This window comes from Oncorhynchus mykiss, chromosome 30 (assembly GCF_013265735.2).
Source record: "Oncorhynchus mykiss isolate Arlee chromosome 30, USDA_OmykA_1.1, whole genome shotgun sequence".
NCBI lineage: Eukaryota > Metazoa > Chordata > Actinopteri > Salmoniformes > Salmonidae > Oncorhynchus > Oncorhynchus mykiss.
Window position 1 is genome coordinate 35,931,021 of NC_050570.1, and position 20,361 is coordinate 35,951,381.

Here is a 20,361-nt window from a genome sequence, read left to right on the forward strand (position 1 = left end):
CTCCTCCCGGTAGGCTGTCTTGTCATTGTTGGTAATCAGGCCTACTACTCTTGAGTCATCTGCAAACTTGATGATTGAGTTGGAGGCGTGAAAGGGTGGGTGAACTGGGAGTACAGGAGGGGGTTGAGCACGCACCCTTGTGGGGCCCCTGTGTTGAGGATAAACAAAGTAGAGGTGTTGTTTCCTAACGTCACCACCTGGGGCAGCCTGTCAGAAAGTCCAGGACCCAGTTGCACAGGGCGGGTTTCAGACCCAGGGCCCCGAGCTTAATGATGAGCTTGAAGTGTACTCTGCTGTTGAGCGATAGTCAATGAACAGCATTCTTACATAGGTATTCCTCTTGTCCAGGTGGGATAGGCCACTGTGCAGTGCAATGGCGAATGCATCGTCTGTGGATATATTGGTTCGGTAAGCAAGTTGCAGTTTGTCTAGGGTGTCAGATAAGGTAGAGGTGACACTTAAATGTCTTACTCACGTCAGCCACGGAGAACGAGAGCCCACAGTCCTTGTGAGCTGGCTGCGTTAGTGGCACTGTGTTATCCTCAAAGCGTGAAAAGGTGTTTAGCTTGTCTGGGAGGAAGACGTCAATGTTCACAACATGGCTGGTTTTCCCTTGTAATCCGTGGTTGTCTGTAGACCCTGCCACATACGTCTCGTGTCTGAGCCACTGAATTGCAACTCCACTTTGTCTCTGTACTGACAGTTTGCCTGTTTGATTGCCTTACGGAGGAAGGCAATGTATTCATCCATAATCCCAGTCACCTTGCCATGGTTAAATATGGTTGTTCGAGCTTTCAGGTTTGCACAAATGCTGCCATCTATCCCATGGTTTCTGGTTTGGGTAGGTTTTAATATTCAACCGGCGCCGACAGAGATGGCCGCCTCGCTTCGCGTTCCTAGGAAACTATGCAGTTTTTTGTTTTTTTACGTGTTATTTCTTACATTAGTACCTCAGGTCATCTTAGGTTTCATTACATACAGTCGAGAAGAACTACTGAATATAAGATCAGCGTCAACTCACCATCAGTACGACCAAGAATATGTTTTTCGCGACGCGGATCCTGTGTTCTGCCTTACAAACAGGACAACGGAGTGGACCCTATGCAGCGACCCAAAAAAACGACTCCGAAAGAGAGGGAAACGAGGCGGTCTTCTGGTCAGACTCCGGAGACGGGCACATCGTGCACCACTCCCTAGCATTCTTCTTGCCAATGTCCAGTCTCTTGACAACAAGGTTGATGAAATCCGAGCAAGGGTAGCATTCCAGAGGGACATCAGAGACTGTAACGTCCTTTGCTTCACTGAAACATGGCTCACTGGAGAGACTCTATCCGAAGCGGTGCAGCCAACGGGTTTCTCCACGCATCGCGCTGACAGAAACAAACATCTTTCTGGTAAGAAGAGGGGCGGGGGCGTATGCCTCATGGCCAACGTGACATGGTGTGATGAAAGAAACATACAGGAACTCAAATCCTTCTGTTCACCTGATTTAGAATTCCTCACAATCAAATGTAGACCGCATTATCTACCAAGAGAATTCTCTTCGATTATAATCACAGCCGTATATATCCCCCCCCCCCCCAAGCAGACACATCGATTGCTCTGAACTAACTTTATTTAACTCTCTGCAAACTGGAAACGATTTATCCGGAGGCTGCATTCATTGTAGCTGGGGATTTTAACAAGGCTAATCTGAAAACAAGACTCCCTAAATTTATCAGCATATCGATTGCGCAACCAGGGGTGGAAAGACCTTGGATCATTGTTACTCTAACTTCCGCGACGCATATAAGGCCCTGCCCCGCCCCCCTTTCGGAAAAGCTGACCACGACTCCATTTTGTTGATCCCTGCCTACAGACAGAAACTAAAACAAGAGGCTCCCACGCTGAGGTCTGTCCAACGCTGGTCCGACCAAGCTGACTCCACACTCCAAGACTGCTTCCATCACGTGGACTGGGAGATGTTTCGTACTGCATCAGATAACATTGACGAATACGCTGATTCGGTGTGCGAGTTCATTAGAACGTGCGTTGAAGATGTCGTTCCCATAGCAACGATTAAAACATTCCCTAACCAGAAACCGTGGATTGATGGCAGCATTTGTGTGAAACTGAAAGCGCGAACCACTGCTTTTAATCAGGGCAAGGTGTCTGGTAACATCACCGAATACAAACAGTGCAGCTATTCGCTCCGCAAGGCTATCAAACAAGCTAAGCGCCAGTACAGAGACAAAGTAGAATCTCAATTCAACGGCTCAGACACAAGAGGCATGTGGCAGGGTCTACAGTCAATCACGGACTACAGGAAGAAATCCAGCCCAGTCACGGACCAGGATGTCTTGCTCCCAGGTAGACTAAATGACTTTTTTGCCCGCTTTGAGGACAATACAGTGCCACTGACACGGCCTGCTACGGAAACATGCGGTCTCTCCTTCACTGCAGCCGAGGTGAGTAAGACATTTAAACGTGTTAACCCTCGCAAGGCTGCAGGCCCAGACGGCATCCCCAGCCGCGCCCTCAGAGCATGTGCAGACCAGCTGGCCGGTGTGTTTACGGACATATTCAATCAATCCCTATACCAGTCTGCTGTTCCCACATGCTTCAAGAGGGCCACCATTGTTCCTGTTCCCAAGAAAGCTAAGGTAACTGAGCTAAACGACTACCGCCCCGTAGCACTCACATCCGTCATCATGAAGTGCTTTGAGAGACTAGTCAAGGACCATATCACCTCCACCCTACCTGACACCCTAGACCCACTCCAATTTGCTTACCGCCCAAATAGGTCCACAGACGATGCAATCTCAACCACACTGCACACTGCCCTAACCCATCTGGACAAGAGGAATACCTATGTGAGAATGCTGTTCATCGACTACAGCTCGGCATTCAACACCATAGTACCCTCCAAGCTCGTCATCAAGCTCGAGACCCTGGGTCTCGACCCCGCCCTGTGCAACTGGGTACTGGACTTCCTGACGGGCCGCCCCCAGGTGGTGAGGGTAGGCAACAACATCTCCTCCCCGCTGATCCTCAACACTGGGGCCCCACAAGGGTGCGTTCTGAGCCCTCTCCTGTACTCCCTGTTCACCCACGACTGTGTGGCCACGCACGCCTCCAACTCAATCATCAAGTTTGCGGACGACACAACAGTGGTAGGCTTGATTACCAACAACGACGAGACGGCCTACAGGGAGGAGGTGAGGGCCCTCGGAGTGTGGTGTCAGGAAAATAACCTCACACTCAACGTCAACAAAACTAAGGAGATGATTGTGGACTTCAGGAAACAGCAGAGGGAACACCCCCCTATCCACATCGATGGAACAGTAGTGGAGAGGGTAGCAAGTTTTAAGTTCCTCGGCATACACATCACAGAAAAACTGAATTGGTCCACTCACACAGACAGCATCGTGAAGAAGGCGCAGCAGCGCCTCTTCAACCTCAGGAGGCTGAAGAAATTCGGCTTGTCACCAAAAGCACTCACAAACTTCTACAGATGCACAATCGAGAGCATCCTGGTGGGCTGTATCACCGCCTGGTATGGCAACTGCACCGCCCTCAACCGTAAGGCTCTCCAGAGGGTAGTGAGGTCTGCACAACGCATCACCGGGGGCAAACTACCTGCCCTCCAGGACACCTACACCACTCGATGTCACAGGAAGGCCATAAAGATCATCAAGGACATCAACCACCCGAGCCACTGCCTGTTCACCCCGCTATCATCCAGAAGGCGAGGTCAGTACAGGTGCATCAAAGCTGGGACCGAGAGACTGAAAAACAGCTTCTATCTCAAGGCCATCAGACTGTTAAACAGCCACCACTAACACTGAGTGGCTGCTGCCAACACACTGACACTGACTCAACTCCAGCCACTTTAATAATGGGAATTGATGGGAAATTATGTAAATATATCACTAGCCACTTTAAACAATGCTACCTTATATAATGTTACTTACCCTACATTATTCATCTCATATGCATACGTATATACTGTACTCTATATCATCGACTGTATCCTTATGTAATACATGTATCACTAGCCACTTTAAACTATGCCACTTTGTTTACATACTCATCTCATTTGTACATACTGTACTCGATACCATCTACTGTATCTTGCCTATGCTGCTCTGTACCATCACTCATTCATATATCCTTATGTACATATTCTTTATCTCCTTACACTGTGTACAAGACAGTAGTTTTGGAATTGTTAGTTAGATTACTTGTTATTACTGCATTGTCGGAACTAGAAGCACAAGCATTTCGCTACACTCGCATTAACATCTGCTAACCATGTGTATGTGACAAATAAAATTTGATTTGATTTGATTTGAATATTCACAGCGGGAACAACATCCCCTATACACTTCCTTATGAACTAGGTCACTGTGTCCGTGTATACGTCTCAGAGGCTACCCGGGAAACATATCCCAGTCCGCGTGATCTAAACAATCTTGAAGCTTGGATTCCGATTGGTCAGACCAGCATTGAATAGATCTTAACACGGGTACTTCCTGTTTGAGATTCTGCCTATTGGAGTCGTGATTTGATTTGCCAAAGGGAGGGCGGGGGATGGCCTTGTAGGCATCCCGGAAGAGGGAGTAACAGTGGTTGAGCATTTTAGCAGCTCGAGAACTACAGTCAATGTGTTGGTATAACTTCAGTAGCATTTTCCTCAAATTTGCTTTGTTAAAATACCCAGCTACAATAAATGCGACCTCAGGATATGTGTTTTCCAGTTTGCACAAAGTCCGGTATAGTTCCTTGAGGACTGTCATGGTATCGGCTTGAGGGGCAATATACGTGGCTGTGACTATTACCGAAGATTTGATTTGCATTTGATTATGAGGTATTCTAGGTTGGGGGAACAAAATTACTTGTACGTTATCAGAATCAAACCATAAGTAGTTAATTATGAAACATACACCACCACGTTTCTTTGTCCCATAGAGTTCTTTATTCCTGTCTGCGTGATGTACCGAGAACCCAGCTGGCTGTATGGATGGGGACAGTGTATCTGGAGAGAGTCTTTGTGGCAACCGTTTGGGGAACGCCCTTTCCTGTTTCAGCATGACAATTTCCCCGTGCACAAAAAAAGGTCCATACAAAAATGGTGTGTCGAGATCAGTGTGGAAGAACTTGACTGGCCTGCACAGATCCCTGACCTCAACCCCATCGAAAACCTTTGGGATGAACTGGAACGCTGACTGCGAGCCAGGCCTAATTGCCCAACATCAGTGCTCGACCTCACTAATGGTCTTGTCGCTAAATGGTAGAAGTCACCGCTGCAAAGTTCCAACATCTAGTGGAAAGCCTTCACAGAAGAATGGAGTCTGTTATAGCAGCAAAGGGGGCACCAAATCCATATTAATAGTGTATGTGGTAGTGGAGTAGTGGCCTGAGGGCACACACTTCACACTTTGTGAAATCTGTTGTGAATTGTAATATGATGTTTTTTTTATTGTATATAACTGCCTTCATTTTGCCGGACCCCAGGAGGAGAAGCTACTGCCTTAGCAGCTAACAGGGATCCATAATAAAAACAAATGCACACACACACACACACTGTGTCCAGTAACAGTACATACCGAGAGAAGCAGTCATGATGGAGAGATGTTCAGAGGACTATCCCACTGTGTCTATCTGGAGGAAACTGGAGCTGCACACTGCCACAGCTAAACAGATCTCCTCTCTCTCCCCTCTCTCCTCTGCCGCTTTCTCTCTCTAAAACTCTGAACTTTTCTCTTTTTCTTTACTGAATCCTCTATCACTCTTTTCCTTTCTGTCTCTCCTTCTGGCTCAGCTGGTCTTTTCCATGGTGCTGAAGAATGTTTGTCTGCCCCCCCGGCACAAATAAGGGAGTAATTAAAATGAGAGAACTGTCTGTTCTCTCCCTCTCCTCCCACTTTCACTTGCTCACTGCCCCTCTGTCCCTTTTCACTCACTCTCTCCTCTACATTTCATCTCTCTGACTATTAACTCTGTTGTAAGGCAGCAGTGTGTTCTCTGGTTAAACTTCTGTGGTCGTGAGGGAAGTCATTTAGGAACTGGAACAGAACACAGAGACAAACCGTGTCCCATTCCTATGCTACACTGCACTCCCCTCCACTCCTCATTGGAAAATAGTTGTTTGTTCGCTACTGACTTGGTGTGACACTGCTTGAGTACGCATTTTATAGAGGGGGGGGGGATAGAGCGAGAGAGAGAGAGAGTGTGTGAGGGAGGGAGGAGAGAGAGAGAGAGTATTCCCTCTGTCTAGATAGAGTAGGCCCCCCTCCCCTTCCTCTCACTGACCACTCTGCATTGTCTTCTACAGAGCCTCTGCAATCTGTTTCCTCCAATGCATTCTTGAAGGTCAGGGGTTGCATATTTACTTTTATGGCCATGGAGGGGGTCCAGCTAAGGATTCTATGAATAATGAATACAAATAACATGGCTGTATATAGGGAGTAGAAAATAACATGGCTATAAACAGGGAGTACTAGTATCGAGTCGATGTGCAGGGGTACAAGGTCTTTGAGGTAGCTATGTACTGTACATATACAGTAGGTAGGGTTAAACTGACTAGCAGCAGCGTATGTGGTGTGTGTGTGTGTGTGTGTGTGTGTGTGTGTGTGTGCACAGAGAGAACAGTCTGTGGCTTGGGTGGCTGGAGTCATTGACAATTTGTTGGTCTTTCCTCTGACACCGCATGGTATAGAGGTCGTGGATGGCAGGGAGATCAGTCCCAGTGATGTACTGGGCTGTACATACTACACTCTGTAGTAGGCACTCAGCGCCTTGCGGTCAGATGCCAAGCAGTTGCCATACCAAGCAGTGATGCAGCCAGTCAAGATGCTCTCAATGGTGCAGCTGTTGAACTTTTTTACTCTTTTCAGCCTGTTGAGGGGGAAGAGGCGTTGTTGTGCCATCTTCACGATTGTGTTGATGTGTTTGGATGTGATAGATCCTTAGTGAAGGAACTTCAACATTTCAAACCGCTCCACTACAGCCCCATTGATGTGAATTGGGGCGTGCTCAGCCCTCTGTTTCCTGTGGTCCAAGATCAGCTCCTTTGTCTTACCGACATTGAGGGAGAGGTTGTTGTCCTGGTACTACAATGCCAGGTCTCTGACCTCCTCCCTATATGATGTCTAATTGTCGTCGGTGATCAGGCCCACCACCGTTGTGCTGTCGGCAAACTTAATGATGTTGTTGGAGTCATGCATGGCCACTGAACTGTAGTTGTTTTGTATGTGGGCATCCTGCCAACAGAAGTCACTTCATCTCTGTACAGTGGGTTAATTATACCATGATTTACAGTATCAGCTGGACTGGCTTCTGTCAATGGGATAGAATGAGAATGATCTCTTTATTTCCCCATTACCTCTGGTTTGTCCCAAACTTAAACATCCTAAATAGGACAATGAATACCAATGCATCTCACAAAACTCCTATCTACAGTAACATTTTTGTAATTTAGCAGAAACTCTTACTCTTAACCAGAGTGACTTACAGGAACAATTAGGGTTAAGTGCCTCAAGGGCACATCAACAGATTGTTCACATAGTCGGCTCGGGGAGTCAAACCAGCAACCTTTTGTGTACTAACCCAACGCTCTTAAACGCTAGGCTACCAGAGCCCTACGGGTTAGTGACCCTAGACAAATCCCTCATGCCCATCATTCGGTATTACAAAATGCAACCATGTGCACATCAGCAGTGGAGAGGCCAGGTTCGGAGGGCAAAGTGGGGGCATAATAATGAAAGTATAATGGATTATGCGTACCACTTAAGGATTCCACCCTGCCTCTGAACTCTGTCCAGCATTAATCACAACTCAAAGGTTTGGGTTTACACTGGGCGTTCTTTACAACCAAGCAGGAACATCTTTCTCTCTTCTCTCTCGCTCACTCACACATACACACACACAAAAAGCATACAAATACAAACACACATAGTAACAGAGTATAAATGTACCTTGTGATGTTCTGCTCATCTCCCACTGTCCCTTGCTATGCCTCATGTAAGAGACAACTGGACAACTTTTCACTGGGGAAGAGAGAAGATGTCTGATCAGATATGATATAATAACACACACACACACCTTAACTGTTTTATTCGCTGTCTCTTACCATAGGGCGTTGGAGGAGAAACAGGAAATGCTGGTGTGGGTGGGACGATGTCACAGCTCTCCGTCACTGGAGTCTGTCCTTCATAGTCCTCCATCCTGTAGAGACGGCCATGCTGTAAACACACACACATGCCGGGCAGACTTGTGATCTGTGTGTGACTGTTCTTGCCATTCATGCTGCCCTGCCATGAGAATAGGTGTGAGAGTTGCATCCCAAATGGCACCTTATTCCCATTATAGTGCACTACTTTTCCCAGGGACTGCAGAGGGCTCTGGTTAAAATAGCGCACTTTATATGGAGTAGGGTGCCATTTGGGACACAAACCATGAATCTCAGCGATTCAGACAAAACAGCCTGACCACCACAGTTCTTCTGCTTCACACCAACACAAACATGAACTACTGTAGTTTGAATGGAATTCAACATAGTGTCACGTTCATCATATGAAGGAGACCAAGGTGCAGCATTCTTCTTTATTTAAGAATGAACACTGAATAAACGAACAAAATAACAAAACAAACCGTGAAGCTAATATGGGCAGCAGGGTAGCCTAGTGGTTAGAGTGTTCGACTAGTAACCGGAAGGTTGCAAGTTCAAACCCCCGAGCTGACAAGGTACAAATCTGTCGTTCTGCCACTGAACAGGCAGTTAACCCACTGTTCCTAGGCCGTCATTGAAAATAAGAATTTGTTCTTAACTGACTTGCCTGGTTAAATAAAGGTAAAAAAAAAAATGAGTACTGTAGACAGGCAACTAAACATAGAACAAGAACCCACAACCACAAAATGGGAAATGGCTACCTAAATATGATCCCCAATCAGAGACAACGATAAACAGCTGCCTCTGATTGGGAACCATATCAGGCCACCATAGACATACATATTACCTAAACCTACAAAACCCCTAGACATACAAAATCCTAGACAATACAAAAACTAGCATGCCCATCCTCGTTACACCTAACCAAAAAATATAAAGAAAACAGAGATATTTAAGGTCAGAGCATGACACATAGATTAACCATGGACATAGCCAGGTGTTTTTACTAACCGCTTGATCATGACCAAGGAAAAGAACTCCTAGCATACCCATGACTATTGCGTATTATGGTGTATAGCAGGTGTGTAACCAGTAGGGGGTGGTGTGTTTAACTGGGAGGTGGGTAGTTGAGGTGTTGTGTGTGTGTATACCTGGGAGGGAAGAAGGTTGGGCCTGAAGATCAGAGAGTTCTGGAACGTCTGGGCTCCGCTCCAACCCGGACTATGGAACCCTGGGTAATCTGTGACATCACTGGCCTGTCTGTGCTTCCAGCCTGAAGACAGAAAGACAAGACAGAAAGATAGAGACAGAGACACAGAGAGAGAGAAACAGAGAGAATAGATCATGTGTGTTTTTGCTTGCAGCCTTTTTATGAACATTCCAGGGTTTTTCTTAAATTTGTACCATTTTCTACATTGTAGAATAATAGTGAAGACATCTAAACTATGAAATAACACACAGCAACCAAAGAAATGTTAAACAAATCAAATATATATATTTTAGATTTGAGATTCTTTAAAGTAGCCACCCTTAGCCTTGATGACAGCTTTGCACACTCTTGTCATTCTCTCAACCAGCTTCATGATGTAGTCACCCACAATTATTTTCAATTAAACAGGAGTGTCTTGTTAAAAGTTAATTTGTGGAATTTCTTTCCTTCTTAACGCGTTTGAGCCAATCAGTTGTGTTGTGACACGGTAAGGGTGGTTTACAGAAGATAGTCATATTTGGTAAAATACCAAGTCCATATTATGTCAAGAACAGCTCAAATAAGCAAAGAGAAGCGACAGTCCATTATTACTTTAAGACATGAAGGTCAGTCAATACGGAACATTTCTAAAACTTTGAAAGTTTCTTCAAGTGCAGTCGCAGAGACCATCAAGCGCTATGATGAAACTAGCTCTCGTGAGGACCGCCACAGTAAAGGAAACCCAGAGTTATCTCTGCTGCAGAAGATAAGTTCATTAGTCACCAGCCTTAGAAATTACATTCAAAATAAATGCTTCACAGAGATCAAGTAACAGACATATCTCAACATCAACTGTTCAGAGGAGACTGCATGAATCAGGCCTTCATGGTCCAATTGCTGTAAAGAAAGAACTACTAAAGGACACCAATAAGAAAAATATACTTGATTGGGCCAAGAAACACAAGCAATGACCCGTGGAAATGGGTCCGTTGGTCTGATGAGTCCAAATTTGAGATTTTTGGTTCCAACCTCCATATAAGTGAACGGATGATCTCTCCATGTGTGGTTCCCACCGTGAAGCATGAAGGAGGAAGGACGATGGTCTGGGGGTGCTTTGCTGCTGACACTGTCAGTGATTTATTTAGAATTCAAGGCACACTTAACCTGTATTCTGCAGCGAAATGGTTTGGTCCCATCTGGTTTTTGATTAGTGGGACTAACATTTATTGTTCAACAGGACAATGACCCAACACACCTCCAGGCCGTGTAAGGGCTATTTGACCAAGAAGGAGAGTGATGGATTGCTGCATCAGATAACCTGGCCTCCACAATCACCCAATCTCAACCCAATTGAGATGGTTTGGGATGAGTTGGACCGCAGAGTGAAGGAAAAGCAGCCAACAAGTGCTAAGCATATGTGGGAACTCTTTCAAGACTTTTGGAAAACCATTCCAGGTGAAGCTGGTTGAGAGAATGCCAAGAGTGTGCAAAGCTGTCATCAAGGCAAAGGGTGGCTATTTTGAAAATTCTAAAATCAAAAATAGATTTGGATTTGTTTAACACTTTTTTGGTTTCTACATGATTCCATATGTTTTATTTCATAGTTTTGATGTCTTCACTATTATTCTACAATGTATAATAAAAATATGAATGAGTAGGTGTGTCCAAACTTTTGACTGGTATTGCACAAATGTTTTATGTATTTCCTTCTTTATTTTCCCCCCAACCCTATCATCCCTCTCTGATTGGAGTGAATTAATGGACAACACCACTTAGGCTTCTACTTCAGGCTTATACATACTATATACATTTTATTTACAGTATATTTGACATTAGTTATATTGTTTTTTGTTAGTTTTAGTCCCCCATATATTGTTCAATTGTGTTGTGATTTTTCACAAAAGTTTTAAAATGTATATTCTCATAGTTTCTACAGATTGTATATAAAAAAAAAATTGCTAAGAGTATTGTTATGTTATTGATCGATTGACTAAGACTTTCCAAATCACCCAGCAGTGCTATTTGCAGAGTTATCTCCAAGTAAATGTTACAATTCTTCAACCATTCCTGAACCTGCGACCAAAAACAAACTACATATGGGTGATCTAGTGATCTAATGTAATCTAATGATTCCGTCCCTTAGAAGAAAAAATCTGCAAAGCTGGGATGGTTGTATCCCCCATATATATGACATTATATTTGTTTTAATCATTTTGTATAATCATTTAAATGTAAAAAATCTAAGCTTTGAATCCAGCGTCATTTTGTGTTTCAGTTCATAAACCATGTGCCATAGAATCGGTACAATGTAAATCTCTCCCAACTATTTTGCAACCTGCATGGCACAGCTGTCATATAATTTTAAAAACAAGTTGTTAGGTGTAGGCAGGGCCATAAGCAACTTGGTAAACTAGTGTATGACTAAAGAGTTAATCAGGGTGATTTTTTCCACAAACAGACAGGTATTTTTCTTTCCATGATGGTATCAACATGTTATCTATTTTTGCTAACTTTCTATTCAAATGTATTGTAGTGAGAATGTATTTCTTTAGGATATAAATACCTAGTTGGTCCACTTCACTGTCAGACCATTTTATTGGTAAACTACATGGTCATGTAAAAGTTGTATTTCTTTGTGATCCATTAAGTAATGTAGTACACTTACACATTTGGATAAAATGATCGTTAATTAATATCATCACCTCTTTCGTGTTTCTTTGCCCGTTGGAGTAGACATTATATTCCTTATCTTTTAGCCAGGTAAATACTGATCGTGTTTTTTTTTATCATCTGCAAAGCCATTAACAATTACAACTGGCTATACAAATTTCACCATTTGCCTTAATGAGATACAAGCTTCAATTTCATTTATCATAATATATGTTTGTTAACTTACCATTAAAAAGTACCATGATGCTTGAGTGTCCATACATGATATTTTCAGTGCGACTGAGTAAACCTCCAATTCTTCTCCACTACCCGCTAAAACCTCCCCGCATCCCAAGTTGGGTTGTCTTCCAAATTGACTGACAGACCACCCCTGCCCACCTGGATACCAGGGCCCCCCCAGAGACCCATTCTTTGAAAAGAGCACACTATGCAAGCTAGAGAAAAGAAGCAGATCAACAGCCAAAAGCATTTTCCAATGCCCACACCTTGATTATGCTGTATGTAGTTATAAAAACAATATATATATATATATATATATATATATCATGTAGAAAATGATTGCATATCTTAGTTTGTTTCCACAATTAACGAACAGTATGTGTAATAATGTAGGACCTTCCTATGAAGGATTGTTACCAATAACTAGAAATGACATTACAAAAATTACATTTTCGGCAAGCAATTATTATTTTGTCAAACAATTATTGTGAATCATCCTACCCTGTCCCTAACATCATTACCCCATAGCAACATATGTGGGATACATACGCACACTCTCTCCACCCCTCCCCCACAAACAACCAAAAGCTCAGATGTTCAACAGTTGTTCCAACCCCAAGCCCAACTCAAGAGGAGACTTGATTGATGTGTGAATGTGTATACAGTTGTAGCTGTTTGAGAAGGCATGCCAAATTGAGCAAGAATTGGGAGATTTGATTTAACCAATGTCTAGTCCTAGCTTATGGAACTCGGACACACCCCTTTCCTCCGACAAACACTCACATTGGTCCCCCGTTGTGACCATTTTTCCAATCACCCCAGTGCAGTCAGACCACTCTATGATTTTGTGATCCCAGGCCCCCTCTCTATTTGTCCGAGTGTGACCTCATCCCCAAGGGTTACTGCAGCTTCTGTAGTGTTGCCAGCACTGCCACTGGGTGGGGGTACTCCACCAGAATCCCCACCGGCGAGGTACAAGGTCATCAAGGTTCTCATCAGTGGCTTTGAGCGATATTATGCTCACCCATCTGGGGGCTTTGGCTTTATAGGACCAACCCTGCCAGACAGGCTCAGACACTTGAGTGGGCGGTGCTGCTTTAGTGGGTCTCTGACTGTGTTAATCTTTCTGTCTTGGCTGCATATAGGCTACTTGCAGTAGGCCTATAAAACAGATAAGGACTCCTTCTTAGTGTGTTGGTGTCTAGGATATAGGATTGGGGATCGTTCTATCATGATAGGACAATAAATATGTAAACTATATTTGGAATTTATTTTAAAATGTATATCGCATATCTAAAACTCTCTCTCTTTCACAACTCCTGCCCGCAGACACAAATTGGTTCTGGCTTTTGCAACCAATTTCCCTTTTCACTCATTTAACTCATCACACCAGAACCAACACAACTTCCAGCCCCAACACCAGCACCAACCCTGGACATAGCACCGACCAACCACAACTGTCACCTTCATCCAGCAACTGCCAGCTCAGACTCCACCCCTTCCCCTCCCCCAACACAAAGAAACATTGTGGACTGAGTGACTGATGGATGGATTCTCCTGATTCTTTTGTGTTTGATTGATTGCTGTTGTCTGATTGAATGACCATTTGGTTTGCCTAATTTGAATTGATGGTTCATTGTTTGAAAGATTTATTATTTCGAATTGATGACTGAATTTGAACGTATTTGACCTTTTACATGTAAAGATTTTTGGAAACCACAAACAACAATACATTACATGTCTCATAATGTCTTATTTTGATGCCTAGTTTTACCCTAATACAGGTGCCAGAAAAAGGCCTGCAAAGTAGGGTTGCATTCAGGTACCTAAGGCAGGAGACACACACACACACACACACACACACAGTTCACATCTAGTTAATTGTCATTACACCAGTTTGTTTGTCACATTATCCCCTTGTCCTGATACATACAGTACAGTTCCCACTGCAACGAATACAGCTATGTTTTCTTAGGCACTGCTACATATAATCCTAGCTGTGAAGACATTTCTTCCAGTCACTTCAAAAGATTAGTTTAAGTCAAGTTACTGTACTGTACCTATGAAAACCTGGTTTTACAGTGCTTATATAAAAGTTCCAGTTACTGGTTTAAGTCAAACTTTTACACCCACTCAAGCAAACATAGAGGACAAAGGCGAATAAAGCATGTCTGTGTTGGAAGTAGTGAACTCGGCTAGGAGAACATACCCAAACCAAACCAAACTATGATTAACTCAACTACCTGCGGTTCAGCTCTCTGTCTAAACAGCTGAAAGCTGGCACAGCTTTATTTTCTTTAGCCTGGCCTCTGGCATCATGTCAGAGTCCTCATGCCAGACAGACAGACAGTCAGAGGACTGTTGTACAGTATGTTTCTGAGGGATTCCAATGTGAATATGTACTGTAACTGAAGAGCTGTACTGTCAGGGTTTGGGAGTAACGGAATACATGTAATCTGTTACATAAAACTGTAACTGTAATCCGTTACGTTAACAGCAAAAATATAGTAATTTGATTACAGATACTACTGAAAAACTAGATGAACACTTCTAGGATTTCTTATAAATTAAAAAAGGATGTTTGAGAAAATAATTTGGGGACACAATTCTGTTTTCTCAATGACATTCAAATCAGCATTGAAAACAGTTGCAAGTTTAAGTTTGTTCCACCTGAGCGATTCTAAACACAAGTCAGAGACCACTACGATGACACACCAAATGCGTTGGCTGGATCGTGGGAAACGAGCAGGAATAGGTTTTTGTAGGAAACAGTCCAAGCTGTCTTCCAACGGTGTGACTGTTATCAGCATCCAAAGATTATACATCCAACTTGAGTAAACACTTGGAGGTAAGGACAACAGCAGTGGTGTAGTCTAAGGGCGATACGGATATCACTTAATATTAATAACTATATAGCGTATTTATGTGAACATGTTTTCTATTTTTCTCTTTATTGATGGGAAGGGCCCATGAGGGAGCATTTTGTTTAAAAAAGGTATAATCTTTGTAAATTATATCATAAATAGGATTGGTGGAGTTATGTCACACATGCAGCTAACAAAAATATATGGAAATGACTGGGGAAAAGTAAGGAACTAGTCTGTCGCCCTTGCATTAAAGACCAAAATTCATAAAGAAATTTGTGATAAATAAAAAAATATACCAGTTTCATTTAAAACTTCTTAGGGCTGCAATCCCGTTAACGGGATGATATGACAACAGCCAGTGAAAGTGCAGGGTCCCAAATTCAAAACAACAGAAATCTCATAATTAAAATTCCTCAAACATACATGTATCTTATACCGTTTTAAAGGTAATCTTGTTGTTAATCCCACCACAGTGTCCGATTTCAAATAGGCTTTACAGCGAAAGCACCACAAACGATTATGATAGGTCTCCACCAAGTCACAGAAAAACACAGCCATTTTTTCCAGCCAAAGTGAGGAGTCACAAAAAGCACAAATAGAGATAAAATGAATCACTAACCTTTGATGATCTTCATCAGATGACACTCATAGGACTTCATGTTACACAATACATGTATGTTTTGTTTGATAAAGTTCATATTTTTATTTAAAAAATCTGAGTTTACATTGGCACGTTATGCTCACTAGTTCCAAAAACATCCAGTGATTTTGCATAGCCACATCGATTCAACAGAAATACTCATCATAAATGTAGATGTTATCAAGTTATACGCATGGAATTATAGATATATCTCTCTTTAATGCAACCGCTGTGTCAGATTTCAAAAAAACTTTACGGGAAAAGCAACCCATGCAATAATCTGGGATGGCGCTCAGAAAATTAATCAAATTAGCTGTCAACAGAAACCAGAAATCACATTATAAATATTCCCTTACCTTTGATGAGCTTCATCAGAATGCACTCCCAGGAATCGCAGTTCCACAATAAATGTTTGATTTGTTCGATAATGTCAGTTATTTATGTCCAAGTAGCTACTTTTGTTAGCGTTAGGTACACATATCCAAACGCTCGTGCATTACTTCGGACAAAAACTTCAAAAAGTTATATTACAGGTCGAAGAAACATTTCAAACTAAGTACAGAATCAATCATTAGGATGTTTTTATCATAAATCTTCAATAAAGTTCCAACCGGAGAATTCTAGAGAATTCTTGTGTCTAGAGGAGCAACAGAACGCAGAACGATATAATGTGGAATGCGCGTAACCAGGAAATGGCTCTCTGCCAGTAACCTGACTCATTCAGCTCTTATTCAGTCCCACAACACAGTAGAAGCCTCATTAAAGTTTCTAAAGATGGTTGACATCTAGTGGAAGCCCTAGGAAATAACACATATGGAATCATGTAGTAAACAATAAAGTGTTAAACAAATCAACATTTATTTTATATTTGAGATTCTTCAAAGTAGCCACCCTTTGCCTTGATGACAGCTTTGCACACTCTTGGCATTCTCTCAACCTGCTTCATGAGGTACTCACCGAGAATACATTTCAATTAACAGGTGTGCCTTAAAAGTACATTTGTGGAATATCTTTCCTTCTTAATCAGTCTGAGCCAATCAGTTGTGACAAGGTAGGGGTGGTATACAGAAGATAGCAACCCTTTGGCTTGATGATAGCTTTGCACACTCTTGGCATTCTCTCAACCAGCTTCATGAGGAATGCTTTTCCAACAGTCTTGAAGGAGTTCCCTCATATGCTGAGCACTTGTTGGTTTGTTTTCCTTCATTCTACGGTCAATAGGGGTGAGGTGTGGTGATTGAAGAGGCCAGGTTGTCTAATAAAGCGCTCCATCTCTCTCCTTGGTCAATAAGCTTTTACACAGCCTGGAGGTGTGTTGGGTCATTGTCCTGTTGAAAAGCAAATGATAGTCCCACTAAGCGCAAACCAGATGGTATGGAGTGTCGTTGTAGAATGCTGAGGTAGCTATGCTGGTTAAGTGCGCCTTGAACACTAAATAAATCACAGACAGTGTCACCTGCAAAGCACCCTAACACCATCACACCTCCTCCTCTATGCTTCACGGTGGGAACCACACATGCGGAGATCATCCGTTTACCTACTCTGCGTCTCAGAAAGACACGGCAGTTGGAACCAAAAATCTCAAATTTGGACTAATCAGACCAAAGGACAGATTTCCACCAATCTAATGTCCATTGCTCGTGTTTCTTGGCCCAAGAAAGTCTCTTCTTATTATTGGTGTCCTTTAGTGGTGGTTTATTTTCAGCAATTGGACCATGAAGGCCTACCAGATGAGCTCAAAGGCTTTTATCCTCGCGAGGCGAGCAACACTGAAGCATGCACGAGAGCACAAGATATTCTGGACGACTGGGTGCCCACGCTCTTCATAGCCAATTTGAGCAAGACTTTTAATCAGGTCAACATTTACAAAGCCGCGGGGCCAGACGAATTACCAGGACGTGTACTCAACTGGCAAGTGTCTTCACTGACATTTTCAACCTCTCTCTGATGGAGTCTGTAATTCCTACATGTTTCAAACAGACAACCATATTCCCTGTGCCCAAGAAAGTGAAGGTAACCTGCCTAAATGATTACCACCCCGAAGCCCTCCATCGGTAGCAACCCTGTGTTATCAAGGTCACCCCCTCTCCTAGGGAGGGTGACATGTTCGATGCCAATATAACGCAGAGACGAAATCGAGTGGCCTGCCTCCAAGAAGTGGGCCGCAACTAGATTAGTAAAGTTTTTACACCTAATGGTGCTACGATGCTCTGAGATACGTACTTTTAATTCGCGCATCGAACATGTCACCCTCCCTAGGAGAGGGGGTGACCTTGATAATTTATTGTTAAAACGAGAGGCTGCCTGGATCTTTAATTTAAAGACCCTTGCGCCCTTCGGTCTCAACGTAGACTTTGATCTGAAGTCATTCTTGTGATTATTGGGACTTTGCCATTGGTATTGTTTGTAAACTTGTATAGTCAAATTAATCTATGATCGTATGCTATCCATTTGTTTGTATGCTGTTCTTTGTATGACATTTTAATATTTGATTATTAACCAATGATATTAGGCCACTCCTGGCCATGATTACAGACACCTGTGTCTTTTGACACTATATAAACAAGTCATCCTGCGGTGTTTGTGATTATACCCTGATGAAGACAGCTTGGCTGTCGAAACGTTGGTATTACATTTTTGCATCTGAGCTCCTAGAGTGTGCGGCTCTCTTTTATTTTCAAGTTTCTACTCCGCTAGCCAGCACCTCGTCTTAATAGGTGTTCTACTCCGCTAGCCAGCACCTCGTCTTAATAGGTGTGCGTTTCTTTTTCTTCTAAATCCAGCCGCAGTGTCAGATTTCAAAAAGGCTTTACAGTGAAAACAGACCATGAGATTATCTGAGGACAGCGCACAGCGTACCAACACATTAAGATCAGATTTCAACCAGGCAGGTGCTACACAAAAGTCAGAAATAACGATATCATTCATGCTTTACCTTTGAAGATCTTCTTCTGTTGGCACTCCAAAATGTCCCATAAACATCAGAAATGGTCTTTATGTTCGATAAATTGCTTCTTTATATCCCCAAAATGTCCATTAATTTGGCGCGTTTGATTCAGAAGAACACCGGTTCCAACTCGCCCAACATTTCTAAAAAGTATCTAATAAGTTACCTGTAAACTTGGTCCAAACATTTCAAACAACGTTCCTAATCTAAATTTATGTATCCTAAAACGTAAATAATCGATCAAATTTAAGACGGGAAATACTGTGCTCAATACCAGATGAAAACAATGTAAAGCACGTTCCAGGTCCCGCGCACCAAAACATTAGAGTGCACCTGGAGTGACACATGGAAATAACAGGGCTACTTCTTAATTTCTCAAAGGAAAAACATCAACCAATTTCTTAAGACTGTTGACATCTAGTGGAAGCCATTGGACCTGCAAGCATATTTCTATTAAAAAAGGATTGCCATAGAAACCTAATGGAAAACAGATTGAGCTAAAAAAAAAAAATCACTGGATGGATTGTGCTCGGGGTTTTGCCTGCCAAATCAGTACTGTTATACTCACACAGTTTTAGAAACCTCAGGATGTTTTCTATCCAAATCTACTGATAATATGCATATCCTTGCTTCCGGGCCTGAGTGGTAGGCAGTTTGCTTTGGGCACCTATTTTCATCCGGACGTGAAAATTCGAGGTTGACCAATGATGATTTTTCAACGCCAATACCGATACCAATTATTGGAGGACCAAAAAAGCTGATATCGATTAATCTTCCATTTTTTAAATGTATTTGTAATAATGACAATGACAACCATACTGAATTAACACTTATTTTAACTTAATATAATACATCAAGAAAATAAATTTAGCCTCAAAAAAATTATGAAACATGTTCAATTTGGTTTAAATAATGCAAAAACAAAGTGTTGGAGAAGAAAATAAAAGTGCAATTTGTTCCATGTAAGAAAGCTAACGTTTAAGTTCCTTGCTCATGTCATGTACTTCTAGAAGTAGTGGGTGGAGGAGTCAGGCGCAGAGAGCAGGGTAGTTGATATGTGGAATATTTATTCCCAAAACAACAGTGTCGGTCAACGCCACACACACGGGCGCAATAAGTCCCAGTCCAAAACAACAGGACCAAACGGTTCGAGAACAATATACTTCCACAGAAATCACACAAATCAAATAACAGAAAACAAGCCCGCACAAAAGCCGGCGTGCCTACTGGGTTTAAATAGCCCAAAACCAAAACCTAAACAAGAAACAGGTGCAACTAATCAGACAAAACTAAATGAAACAGAAAAGGGGATCGGTGGCAGCTAATAGGCCGGCGACGGCGACCGCCGAGGGCCGCCCGAACAGGAAGAGGCACCATCTTCGGCGGGATTCGTGACAGCTCAGAACATGAGAACATATGAAAGCTGGTGGTTCTTTTTAACATGAGTCTTCAATATTCCCAAGTAAGAAGTTTTAAGTTGTAGTTATTATAGGAATTATAGGACTATTTCTCTCTATACCATTTGTATTTCATTAACCTTTGACTGTTGGATGTTCTTATAGGCACTTTAGTATTGCCAGTGTAACAGTATAGTATAGCCTCTCCTCGCTCCTACCTGGGCTCGAAACAGGAACACAACGACAACAGCCACCCTCGAAGCAGCGTTACCCATGCAGA

At 42.7% G+C, this 20,361-nt stretch overlaps 1 protein-coding gene across 3 annotated transcripts in view; it reads right to left on the bottom strand.

Annotated features, from left to right (window-relative positions):
* LOC110521773 (tensin-3) overlaps positions 1-20,361 on the bottom strand; it is a 66,496-nt gene that overhangs the window by 30,546 nt on the left and 15,589 nt on the right. For all 3 annotated transcript variants that reach the window (XM_036968977.1, XM_036968974.1, XM_036968976.1), the window contains exons 3-5: positions 9,304-9,425; positions 8,114-8,225; positions 7,959-8,030 (exon numbers count right to left, since the gene is read on the bottom strand). In XM_036968977.1, the coding sequence (XP_036824872.1) occupies positions 7,959-8,030; positions 8,114-8,225; positions 9,304-9,425 (306 nt within the window). The remainder of the gene's footprint in view (positions 1-7,958; positions 8,031-8,113; positions 8,226-9,303; positions 9,426-20,361) is intronic.